Source organism: Phyllostomus hastatus, unplaced genomic scaffold, assembly GCF_019186645.2.
Source record: "Phyllostomus hastatus isolate PE091 unplaced genomic scaffold, TTU_PhHast_1.1 phas_scaffold_1066, whole genome shotgun sequence".
Classification (NCBI taxonomy): Eukaryota; Metazoa; Chordata; class Mammalia; order Chiroptera; family Phyllostomidae; genus Phyllostomus; species Phyllostomus hastatus.
The window spans coordinates 10,444,424-10,457,937 of record NW_025334004.1 but is presented as its reverse complement, the minus strand read 5'-3'; the positions used below and the strand labels follow the sequence as shown (position 1 = coordinate 10,457,937).

Here is a 13,514-nt window from a genome sequence, read left to right as displayed (position 1 = left end):
TTCTTTTTTCTCTTTTTGATTGGAGTTGAGGGGAGGGGAATAATAGGGACAATGTTGTCCTGTTCTTGCTCGTATTTTATCCCTCCTTTGCAATCATCTCTTTTGTCCTCAAGATCTGACACAGTTTGATGACAAGGGAAACAAGACTAATGTACCAGATAAGGCACGGCAAATCGAGGCTCTTCAGTTGCTCTTCCTCATTCTCCCTCCACCCAACCGTAACCTGCTGAAGTTACTGCTTGACCTCCTGTACCAGACAGCAAAGAAACAAGACAAGAATAAGATGTCCGCCTATAACCTAGCTCTTATGTTTGCACCCCATGTCCTGTGGCCAAAAAATGTGAGTGTTCAGGGGGAGAGTGAAGACTGCGAGGCTTTCTGGGCTGGGCCTTATCCTGTGACTGTCCCTTGGGGAGGCCGTCGGGGGTCCAAGGTCTAGTCGTTCATTTAACAGGTTTAGGGACTAACTTTATTAGTTCGTTTAAGAGTCATCAAACCTGAGGAAGCCAATTCTTGTTAGCCTCACTTATAAATCAATCTTTGACAAATCTGAATGGCAATTTGTTGGTGGAAACTGGAAAATTGTAGCTACTAAATAAACAAGAATACTCATTTTGACTGGTTAATATAAATTCCTTCTTAACATGAAACCCATCTTGGGAAATCAAATTGATTCCTGAAGATTGCATGGTATAAATTTAGAATAGAGCTGTTTGATCCTGGCTGGGTAGCTTATTTGCTTAGAATGTTGTCCCGATACACCAAAGTTGAGGGTTCAGTCCTTAGTCAGGGCACATGCAGAAATCAACCAATGAGTGCATAAATAAGTGGAACAACAAATCAATGTGTCTTTCTCTACCCCCCTTCCTTTCTCTAAAAAAGTAAATAATAAATAAATAAAATAGAGCTGTTTAATCTTACAGGATAATGTCACTAAGGTTTTAGATGACACGTAGAACAATCCTGCTTTGTCCTAACTGTCTTGAATGTGCTTCTTATTACTGAGAACATGGTCTTCTCAAAGACTTGAATGAAAAATAAGTTATCTAAAATCTTTCGACCTGACTCTTGGTCTAGAGGTCCATAGGTCCGTATTCCTGACCATTCATAACACAGGTTTTACTGTACAATGGCACTGGGAGACGGGTTACTTGAGTTGGAAGCTACAGACAGGCTGTGGCCTGTATCCTTTACCCTTTCTGTGCTCAGCCTCCTCCTCCGCAAACTGGGCATAATAATACCTTTCCTACTTACCTGACAAGGTGGTTGGAAAGATAATAGAAATAGATGGATATAGTTGACTTATAAAATATTTTGGGGATATAAGAAATGAGAAAAGGAAGGTAAAGAAGGGGTTATGTGGCACATTTTACTTAACAAGTAACTAGTGAAAAAAAAATGCAAAGTGCCCAGCCAGGGAGATCCTCTCCCCAGAGAAAGGTTGGTGCGTGGCAGGGATGAGGGTGGGAGGGTGGTGGGATGATGAGAAGAAAGGACACACCAACACCCATCCATATTAAGGATTTTAGAACCAGCTAACTGAAACTGTGGAAAGGGAGTGTGTAGTCTGTGCCTGTAAAGAGAAGTATATAAGAGGTCTTACTAAAAGCAAAAATTAAATAATAAAGATACATGTTGAGGGTAAGGGCTTTGGGATAGTAGAGATGCTTATGTGCTTAAAATAGATGCAGGAGAAACAAGAGAAGGCTATCGATGACCATTTGACTGTGCTTTTAAGAAACAGATGACACCTTTGGTATCTATTAGTAGTGACAGTTCTCCTGTCTTTGGAGAAACTCCAGTTTCTCTGAAGAGACAATGTCCTTGGTGGTTGGTATAGATTCTGTTCTTCCTGACCTTTTCCCAGACTAGATCTTTAGCAGCTCTGCTTGCATGTCTAATTCTCAAGCAGAATCAGGAAATGAAGATTAGTTCTTAAGGATTTCCTGGTCACTGCAGAGATACATGGTTCTTCTAGATTATGTCATTCCAGTGGAAATCTGGAGACTTTAAAAGAATAAGCTTATTGGTAAGTAAATGGAGTATCTGCCAATTCTTAATCCCCCTTTTTGTTTTTGTTTTTCTCTGAATAGGTCACTGCAAATGACCTTCAGGAGAATATCACAAAGTTAAACAATGGGATGGCTTTTATGATTAAACACTCCCAGAAACTTTTTAAGGTAGGTAAGGAGTGGGATTGGGTGGTAACAGACAAGGAGGATGGAGCAGGGTGGGATCCTAAGGAGGGCTGTAAAAATGAGCAGGTAAGAAAGGCCCTGGGTCAGAAAAGCAGATTAGACAGCAAAACCTGGAGGGGGCAACCAAGGTGGGGGGATAGCGGGGTACCTGAAGGCTGCTGAGGCTCTGCCCCCTGGGTAATTGGCTTCACAGTCTGGCCATCCTTCCTTTTTCATCAAGAACAGCATGTTAGCCACTGAGTCATTTTATCCTGCCTGCTTCCTGCCAGTAGAATTTGGAGGGTCTGACAGCCTCCTTTCATTTTGAACTTTGTCCCTTTTATTCCAAAGTAGCAGGGCTGCCAACATAATTTTCTCAAGAACTTTGTGGGTCTTCTGTAGATTTCAGCGGGATATACTTCATTAGACAAAAGCCACATATACAAATCTTTTGAAGAAAAACCCTTCTGTACTTGATCTCTTGCTGAGAAGGCTGAGGGACAATACCTTTAAGCTTCCTAGGGACCCTCTGGTTTGATTGAGAGGATCTGCGAGGCACACCTTTACTCTCTTGAAAGGGCCCTTTGTGTGACTGAATATTCTGACCTTTCACTGTTTGTAAGATTTTATAAGTAAAGGTTGCATGGTCACATCCTTGGCCTTTCCTTTAGAGCTCGCTTTTCTGATAGTGAATTCCTTAATTTTAGCATCTTTTGCTATCTGGAAAAGCTGAGAATTTTTAAGATCATCCAGTTCTGGTTTCTTTTGTTTTCTCTTTCTTTAACTTTTTTTTTGTGGTAAAATACCCATGACAAAATTTACCCTATTAACCATGTTCAGCGGCATTAATTTGTCGATGTAAGTAACATCCAAACCTGTAGAGAATTGTTGTAAGAGTTTGTTTCAACCAAACTGATAACATATGCTGAGGAGCAAGATCTCACAATCTCCAGAGAATAAATGTTTTGCAGCTTCTTTTGTGCATTTAAAATTAAGGAGGGAATGTAAGGAAGATTATGTGGAGGTGGGGAGAAAGTGAGGCAGGGATTGGATCATGGGATAGTTAACAAGATTATGTTAACTTTCTTGAGGGTTAATACTCTCTTCAAGGGGTATTACTTCTGGTATTTCAAAGGTGTATTAACCTAGAGACAGAAGAACAACAGACAGGGCTTGCTTAAAAACCTCTTACTGGCCCTGGCTGGCATAGCTCAGTGGATTGAGCACAGGCTGCGAATCAAAGCATCGCAGGTTCGATTCCCAGTCAGGGCACACGCCTGGGTTGCAGGCTATAACCCCCAGCAACCGCACATCGATGTTTCTCTCCCTCTCTCTCTCTCCCTCCCTTCCCGCTCTAAAAATAAATAAATAAAATCTTAAAAAAAAAACACAAAAAACCTCTTACTAAAGAAGACAGAGGCTCTGGTTGTGACCACCTACCATGACCTTCCCAGGTAGAAATTTATGATCAGATCCCCCTGTCAGGTCACTGTCCTAGAACCCCCCTTTTCACAGATTACATACCCATTGCTATGCGGTGGTCACCACCATCCATCTCCAGAGCTCTTCACTTTGCAAAACTAAAACTGTATACTTGTACTTCATTATGAAGAATTTTTGTTAAGTGACTTAAAATGACACAAATTTATTTTTAAAAAAATATTTATTTTTAGAGAGAGGAGAAGGGAGGGAAAAGAGAGAGAAAGAAACATTGATTGGCTGTCTCTCTCATGCCCCCAACTGGGGACCTGACCCTCAACCGAAGCATGGGCCCTGACCAAGAATTGAACCAGTGACCTTTCGATTCTTAGGCTGGCACTCAATCCAATGAGCCACACCAGCCAGGGCAAATTTATTATCTTAATGGGTTTGTGGAAGTCTGGGATGAGTCTCACTAGGCTAAAATCAAGGTGTTGGCAAGGCTGCATTTCTTTCTGGATTTTCCAGGAGAGACTCTGTTTACATGGCTTTTTCTACCTTCTAGAGGTTGCCCACATTCTGTGGCTCACTGTCCCCCTCCTCCGTCTTCAAGGTCACCAGTGTTTCCCTTCTCTGACCATCCTTCCATAGTCACATTTCCTCTGACCACTGCTAGGAAAGGGTCCCTGCTTTTAATGACCCATGTGATTATATATTAGACCCACCCTGATAACCTTGGATAATTTTCCCACAGCAAGGTCCTTAACACTAGCACCCCCTCCCCCCCCCCCGCCCTTTTTTTTTAACCATGTATGGTAACGAATCACTGTGGAGGATTTTGAGAGTACAGGTCATACAAACTTTAAAGAAAAAACTAGAGCAGTCTCTTAGATGTTCTTTAGCTTGGTATAAATTCTGATGATTAGATCTTTCAGTCTTTGTTTTTTTTACTGTTTTTTTTTTTTCTTGTCTCCTACAGATCCCTCTTTCAGCTTCTCATCCTTGCAGTTTTGATTCTTGTTTGCTACTTTATCTTTGTTTCCAGGCTATTATGAGCACTGTTTGAGCCTTTGCTGATCACTCAAGGAGAGAAAGAAAGCTTTTTTTAAAAAGGGTTTTATTTTTTAGAGAGGGGAAGGGAGGGAGAAAGAGAGGGAGAGAAATATTGATCAGTTGCCTCTTGCCTGTCCCCAGCCGAGGACCTGGCCTGCAACCCAGGTATGTGCCCTGACTGGGAATTGAATTGGCGACCTGTCAATTCGCAGGCTGGTGCTCAATCCACTGAGCCACACCAGCCAGGGCAGAAAGTTTTTTTGAGATTTATTTTAGTCTTAGGTGTCTTCTCTTTCAATTTGGGTCAGAACTGGTATCCCTGTAGGCACCTGCTTTACCACTTTGGCTGATTATGTTCTTCCTTGAGCTTTCCCCTGGATGAAAAGTGGTTGCTTGTTCTGTGTGCTCTGTCACTTACTCTGGGGTCCCGTTTTACTCCACATTTAGTCTTGTGCTTTTTTGTATCTTCTTGTTCTCAGGCTTCTTTGTGTGGGTTTTTTCACCCTCTTAATCCTTGTATCCAGTTGCCTCAATTCTGTATTCTTGTATTTATTTTCCTGCTCTACCATTTTCCAGAAAATTCTTCTTAGCTATTTGTAGTTCTGTCCTCTGTCATCTGACTCAGTCTAATTTTATCACTCTTCAACATGAATCACCACATCTCTTCCTATGGATTTACATATACAGTAAGGCCAATTTTCATTTTATTTGGCAAGTCCTTTTGTTTCCTATGAGTTGTAAAATACTTAGGAGACCCAGATTTTCATTTAAACCAGTCTGCCTCTGGCTTCCTTTCTGGATTTCCCTTCAGCAATATTATCTTTTGGGGACAGAGTTTTTGTTTTCTTGTTTTTATTTATTTTACTTTTTTAAAAGATTTCATTTATTTATTTTTAGAGAGAGGGAAAGGGAGGGAGAAAGAAAGGGAGAGAAACATCGATGTATGAGAGATACATGGATCGGTTGCCTCTCGCACGCCCCCAACTGAGGACCTGACCCACAACCCAGGCATGTGCCCTGACTGGGAATCAAACCAGCAGCCTATTTGGTTTTCAGGCTCAATCTACTGAGTCACAGCAGCAGGGCTATTTTGTTTGTTTTTAAAGTTTATAGAATAGGTGGTGTGGGTTCTGTCATATTCTTGTTTGGAGGAAATTACTTTTAGTCTTAAGCTTTGTTTTATAGTTTTCAAGTTAAAACTTAAGTTGTAGATATAATCTCTGTCAGAAGACTTTTTTTTTTTTAAATTTTTTTTATTTTTTTTATTTTTTTTTAATTTATTTTTTTTTAGAGAGGGAAGGGAGGGAGGGAGAGAGAGAGAGAGAGGGAGAGAGAGAGGGAGAGAGAGAAATATCAATGTACGGTTGCTGGGGGTTATGGCCTGCAACCCAGGAATGTACCCTGGCTGGGAATCGAACCTGGGACACTTTGGTTCCCAGCCCGTGCTCAATCCACTGAGCTATGCCAGCCAGGGCCAGAAGACTTTTTTAAAACAACTTTATTATGAAATTTTTCAAATGTAGAGAGAAGTACCAAGAATAAAACAGTGAACATTCATATAACTCTCCCTCAGATTCAGCAAATGTTCAGCTTTATCACTATATTTTCATATATTTTTTTGTGGTTTAACTGCTGATAGTAAATTGCAGACCTCATTTTACTTCACCCTAAATGCTTAAGCATGCATCTCCTGAGAGTGAGCATATTCTCCTGTTAGTCACAGTACCATTAGCACATCCAAGATAATTAACAAGAATTTCTTATCAGCTAATATTCTGTACAAATTCAGATTTCTTCATTTGTCTTGAGATTATATTTTATTGCTTTTTTTAAAAACACAAGTTAACTGAGGTTTATGAATTCCTTTAGATTATTATGTCATTTTTAAAATCTGGAACAATCATGCTTTTTTCTTCACGTCATGGATGTGTTGAAGCATTCAGGCCAATTGTGTTATAGAATATCCCACATTCTAAATTAGTCTTATTGTTTTCTTGAGGCCATTTAACTTGTTCCTCTGTCCCCTTCTATAATCAATAGTTCCTGTAAACTGAAGTTAGATTCAAGTTAAGCAATTTTGGCAAAGATGTTTGTGTATATCATATTGCATCCTATTGCATCAGATTACAAGGCACAGAATGTCAGATTGCCTCACTCTTAGTGATGCTAATTTTGCTAGCTGCCACATATCACGATATAAATATACCTATTTTTCTCCCTTTGGTACAGTAAGTAACCTGCAGGGAGATTGTATGATATAATACTTTTAGAATCCATTGATAATCCTGCTGGAATCAATGATTACACTGGGTATTATAAAACTGTTTTTTCTCATTCTATTGTTTGATCTTTATTAGCTGACTTCTTTCTTTGAGAATAGTTTTCCTTTTTTCTGCCTAATTCTCTTTTTTATGAATATCACTATAGACTCATATATTTTTAGTATTCAAAGTGTTAGTCAAATTTGTACTAACTTTGATAATCAGATTATCCCAAATTTGGCTAGTGATTGTCCTTGGCAGCTAGTTCCTGTTGTGTCTTTTTGATAGGACTCCATTACTCTTCCAGTATCTCCTTTTTGGCATAAATGTCCCCAGCTTCCCTGGCTGGGTAGCCCAGTTGGTTAGAGCGTTGTCCTGATAAGCCAAGGTTGCGGGTTCAATCTCTGGTCAGGGCACCAACAAGAAGCAACCGATGAATGCATAAATAAATGGGACAACAAATCATTGTCTTTCTCTCTCTCTTTTCCTCTCTCTAAAAATCAACCAATCAAAAAATAAGTAAAAAAAATAGTGTCTCCGGCTCATCCTGTTCTTGCTTTACCCTGGGACTAGAATCAGTAATTTTTTCCAAGGAGCCTTGGTTTCTTCAACACTAGGTTTACTCATTGTTTCTGGGGGTGTCATTGGCTCTTTGAGGGCAAGGAAGTAGACTAAAATTTTTAACAAAAATCAGTAGTTCCAATTATGATTTAGCATTACAGAGCTTTCTCTTGACTTCTACCTTATATTTGTATCTCTTATCTTACATTGTAAATTCCAGATTTTTATAGCATTTATGTATATTTGCTTTATTCTATGATGTACATAAATTGGTTTCAAAATGATACGACTGTTACTATTAACAGCAAACCTACATAAACCCACTGATGGAAGTTTAAGATTTCCTTGCAGTTTCCTTTCGCTTGGATCTATCTCACTGAGGATGTGTCGTCAGAATACAGTTTTCAAAAGTTAGGGGAGATAATTCCTTTCTCTGTGCTTGTATTATCAATTTGATTACAGGTATGTTCATTTTTCCTCTTTGTGTTCAGTTTTAGGGTTTGCCTTTTTTCCTTTGGATTTAATTTACTTTTTGAATCTGTAGTGTATTTCATGGTTGAAAAGTCAAAACTGCATGAGAAGCTTTACTCAGAGAAATCTCAGTTCTTTTCTTTATCATTTACATTGTTTTCTAGTTTATCCTCAGTGTTTCTTTTGGTAAAACCAAATAAATGTGTATATGTGTGTATATTCTTATTTCCTCTTCACTTTCGCCCCAAGTACTTTATATGCTGTCACAACAGTAGTTCCTGGAAATCACTCCATGTCAGTTCACAAAGTGTTTCTTCCCTTCTTCCCTCCCTCACTCTGTGCCTTCCTTCTTTCATTTTTAATGACTGCATAGGACGGCATTGAATGGGTATATAAAAGTTCATTCAGTCAGTCCCCTGTTAGTAGATATTTGAGGTGTGTTTAATCTTTTGATTAATCTTATCCAAAGGTATTTATGTTTCTGAAATTGTATTTTCAGGATAGATTTGTAGAATTGAGGTTTCTGGGTAAATGGTAAATGCAAATGTAATTTTCTTAGATGTTGCTAAATTCTCTTCCATAGTGGTTGTATTATTTATACTTATACTAGGACTGTATCAAGATTCTTATTACAGGATTCTGAGCAATATAGCAGTAAGCTGAGTTCTTCCATGTCTGTTGTTATCCCACAGGAGTTCTAAATGGTATTTTCTATACAGCGATTCTAAAATATGACCATTTGTAGTTTGTAAGAATTTTAGGGGTGGCTTTGGTCAAGTATAAGCATTACTACAAATATGTATATTTTTGTTTCTGGCTCATTTGAGTTTTTCATGCCATATTTGATTCTGAAAACAGGAACAACTACAGTGGTGTCTTCTCACAATTTTCCCATCAGATTTGTTGAAATTATCTTTTTGGTGGAATCTATAGAATAGGACATTTTGAAGATTATTTGTTTTTCAAAGTAATCTGGCAGTCAAATTATTTCGAGAACCACTGTCCTCAAGTCTTAAAAGAATTCTAGATACTATAATTATTTGGTCTTGGTTTTCTTTTATGACCTGCCCAGGCTCCTGTTTACATCCGGGAATGTGCCAGATTGCACTATTTGGGCTCCAGAACTCAAGCATCAAAGGTAAGAATGGGAAACTGCTCTTAGACCAAATAAGGAGAACACAAACTTAATGGAGTTTTAGTGCACTCTCACTCCTGGGAGCATACCCGAGCCTTTCCCTCCCCCTCTTCCTCCTTCTCAGTGGCATGCCTCCTCAGCTCTCAGGGACCCCACCAGACTTGCAACAGGGGAGCAGTGGACAACCACAGCTTGTCCCGGGCTAACCCCCTGACCTGTCTCCAAGGCTTCTTTTCTCTGATTTTCCAGTGAGCCAAAGAAGCCCCACCTAGGTTCACTTCTTTTCTTTTTTTTTTTTTAAGATTTTTATTTTTTATTTCTTTAATTATGTTTTATTGATTATGCTATTTTAGTTGTCCCAATTTTTCCCCTTTTGTCCCCCTCCACCCAGCACTCCCTACCCCCTCAGGCAACCCCCACACCATTGTTCATGCCCATGGGTCATGTGTGTGTGTTCTTTGGCTGCTCCATTGTACTTTCCATCCCCTCTACAGAATGGCCCCTGGCTATTCTGTAACTACCAATTTGTACTTCTTAATCTCTTCACCTCTTCATCCATTACTTTACACTCCCCTCCCATCTGATAGCCATCAAATGCTTTCTGTATCTGTGATTCTGGGCCCAAATGAAAAAACAGATCAAAACTCCAGAAAAAGAGCTAAACAAAATGGCGGTAAGCAATCTATCAGATGCAGAATTCAAAACACTGGCTACAAGGATGCTCAAGGAACTCAGTGAGGACCTCATCAGCATAAAAAAGGATCTAGTCAGAAAAGAAGGATGTATTAATTGAAATAAAGAACAATTTATAGGGAATCAACAGCAGAGTGGATGAAGCCGAGAATCAAATCAATGATCTGGAACATAAGGAAACAAAAAAACAATCAGAACAACAAGAAGAAAAGAGAATCCAAAAAAATGAGGAAAGTATAAGTAGCCTCTGGGACAACTTCAAACATTCCACCATTTACCTCATAGGAGTGTCAGAAAGTGAAGAGAAAGAACAAGAAACTGGAAATCTATTTTATGAATAGATCTATTCATAATCTATTATGAAAAAATAATGAAAGAAAGCTTGCCTAATTTGGTGTAGGAAATGGATATGCAGGTCTAGAAAGCACAGAGTCCCAAACAAGATGGACCTGAAGAGGCCCACACCAAGACACATAATTAAAGTGCCAAGGTTAAAGATAAAGAAGGAATCCTAAAAGCAGCAAGAGAAAAGCAGTTAGTTACCTACAGGGAGTTCCCATAAGACTGTCAGCTGGTTTCTCAAAAGGAACTTCGCAGGCTAGAAGGGATTGGTAACAAATATTCAAAGCCATGAAAAGGGGGGACCTACAGCTAAGATTGCTCTACCCAGCAAAGCTGTCATTCAGAATCAAAGGACAGACGAGAGCTTCCCAGACAAGAAAAAACGAAAGGAGTTCGTCACCACCAAGCCATTATTACATGAAATGTTAAAGGGACTTATTTAAGAAAAAGAGGATCCAAACTATGAACAATAAAATGACAATAAATACGTATCTATCAACAACTTGTTACAGGGTGCAGCCAAGAGTGGGGTGGCGGGGTGGCAAATAGGGATTTGGAATGGGGCCCAGAACTCAGGGTGTCCAGGAAATATTAGAAAGACATATAGGATGTCCTCACCCCTTTCCCCACAGGTGTGAATTGGGGGAAGGGACAAATGGAGCAGGGCCACTGAGAGCTGTTTTGTGTAGTAACAGCTTTGCAGCTAACCCTGCTGTGGTCATTTAACATATCTATAACCTTTAACTGGTTACATAGATATGTTAAATAGCTGTGGCCATGCTCTGAGCCAGGGGGATGAAAGTAACTTCCCCACCAAGATGTAACTGGGGGGCAGGTCCCCTGAGTTACAGCGCCTGGGAGCTTGGAGAAGATTGGCTCCAGGACATGGGGCTACACCTGCCCAGACTCACAATGGCAGCCCAGTAAAGCTGGAAGGATATGAGAGTGCTAGCAAGTGTAGCCAATTCTGGGAGGAGTCGGAAATGGGGCTGCAGAGGAAGATTGGTGCAGGGATTTAAACCCAGATGTGGCAGCCATTGGAGGGAGAACCGTGCGACTTTGCCAGAGTGGGGACTCCCGAGGCCATTGTGCAGAGAGAACCATGTAGCTGTGGCAATAGAAAGGATAGCCACACGGCTTTGCCAGAGTGGGGACCCCCGCAGCTTTAGAAGGGGGAACTACCACCTGGCTTTAGCAGAGATCCTGGTGAGACAGCTGAAGGCGCCGGCAACCGAGGGAGGCCTACCAGCTGAGATGGATTACTGGGAAGAACTGGAGGCTGTCTGAACCATGGACTTTTGTTTCTTTTCCTGGGATTTGGTACCCCAGACTGGGCAAAGGTGGGGGGAAGGAAGGACTCTTTGTGTTTGTGGGTATTTTAAGGGACTTTGAGATTTTGATGAGGACATTAGGTCACTACTTTAAGTCTGTATAGCATTAAATAAACATTTCCTTTCCTTTTCATGAATCTCTGGCATTGAGAGATGTCTTTCCTATAAGGCGGTGGACATAATGAACCTGAGGGTTCCTTTCAGTAATAGTATATCGGCACCCCCTTCGCCCCTTTTGTTCTGTAACAAACTGAATCTAAAAAACGAATTCCTTTTTTATAACACTTCTAGAGAGCCAAAACAGCCCCTGCCTAGTCTCTCTCCTGTTGCTTCTTCTATCCTAAGCTCTTTCTTGTTTCACTGTTCTCAGCTTTAAAAAACATATTCTGAAAATATTCTGAAAAATATTTCTGAAAAATTAAAAAAAAAATTAATGGAGTTTTAAAACACAGTATGTAATAAAATCAAAGCCATAGAAAATAAGATTTTTTTTAAAGAATGAAAGTTACTTTTTAAAAATATTTTATTTATTTATTTTTAGAGAGGGAAGGGAGGGAGAAAGAGAGAAACATCAATGTGCGGTTGCTGGGGGTCATGGCCTGCAACCTAGGCATGTACCCTGCCTGGGAATTGAACCAAAAAAATAAGATGTTTTTATTAGAGTTGAAAATAATCTAGTCAAGGACCTTGTCTGATATTAGAAATAGGAATTCTAGTGGCTAAGTTTGTTTATTTTCTAGTTATGAGAGGGGTCTCATTTGCCATTTTGGGAAAGAAAGTGTAGCTTGAGTAAATCCTGATGACTTAGTTAGTTTCTTTCTCAGGAGATTTATTCTGGGATAAGAAAAAGCCTGAGAAGAAAGTTATATGTTGAAATAAAAATGCCCTACACAAAGTCTGCTTTCTGAGGCACTCCACTGCCGGCGTGCACTGTGTTTAAAGGCTTTCGGAAAGCCTGCATGCGTCCTTATAGCATATGGTGTAAACAGTCTGCCAATGGCAAGTGTATTAAATGTTTTATGGTGATGAAAGGACAATCTTATGTAATAGAGTCTTACTTCAGGTTCAGTAGTAATGTGGCAAACACTGTATCAAATAGCTAGAAGACTTGAGACCACATGGGCTTAGAAAGTGAATGTGTGATGTTTAGTAATAAGATTACATATGATTATTGAGCTTTAAAAGTGACAAGTTAAAAAAATTTCACAAGTACTTTGTCATAATTTTTGTTTAGTCTGCCTTGTTTAGAAACTGAAGCTGTCGTCTTACACTCTTTTTTCCTGTTCCAGTTTGTTTCTGGTGTGACTGGGAAAACAGTATTTGATTGCAACTAGTTTAACTGGGGTGTGATTTTTCTTAGAGAGTTGTCATTGTTCCTCCACTACTGCTACGCAGTTGTCACACCACGCTGTCATGTGTGGGAAGGAGCACCAGCCAAGAAGCAGTTCACTTGGGCTCACCGATGGGTCTGTCACTTAGTATTTGGAAAAGTTTAAACATATGGCTCAGCTTCATTTTTTTTTTTTTTAATCAAATGGGAATGATGATACTTCCCCTGTTTACTTCATAGGATAGCAGTGAAAATACATGAGAGTAAAAGACGCTTTGAAAACTGGGCTCTTATATTACTTTTGGTGGAAATAATTCTGAATGAATTTAGGTTCTCTGGACAGGTTGTAGGAGTGCTTATTAATGTAGTCTATGATTATAGGTTCCTCTTTGATAAGAATTTTTTTTTAAAACTAAAGTTTATATAAACTCTGAAGAGATGTTTATTTCTCATCCGAAAACATGCTTAGAGAGAGGGAAATGGAGGGAGAGAGAGAGGGAGAGAAACATCGATGTGAGAAAGAAACACTGATTAGCTGCTTCTTGTATGTGCCCTTACTGGGGACAGAACCTGCAACCCAGGCCTGTGCCCTGACCAGGAATTTAACGTGCCACCTTTTGGTTTACAGGACGATGCTCCAACCAACTGAGCCACATCGGCCAGGGCTAATAATAATTTTTACACTTTTCTTGTTCCTGGATATAAGAATATACCATGTTCCCCATAGCCCTACCCCTCTTT

At 39.7% G+C, this 13,514-nt stretch overlaps 1 protein-coding gene across 2 annotated transcripts in view; it reads left to right on the top strand.

Annotated features, from left to right (window-relative positions):
• Positions 1-13,514, top strand: part of ARHGAP19 (Rho GTPase activating protein 19) — a 67,124-nt gene that overhangs the window by 33,120 nt on the left and 20,490 nt on the right. For both annotated transcript variants that reach the window (XM_045853801.1, XM_045853800.1), the window contains 3 exons: positions 114-340; positions 2,094-2,180; positions 9,015-9,080. In XM_045853801.1, coding sequence (XP_045709757.1) covers positions 114-340; positions 2,094-2,180; positions 9,015-9,080 — 380 coding nt within the window. The remainder of the gene's footprint in view (positions 1-113; positions 341-2,093; positions 2,181-9,014; positions 9,081-13,514) is intronic.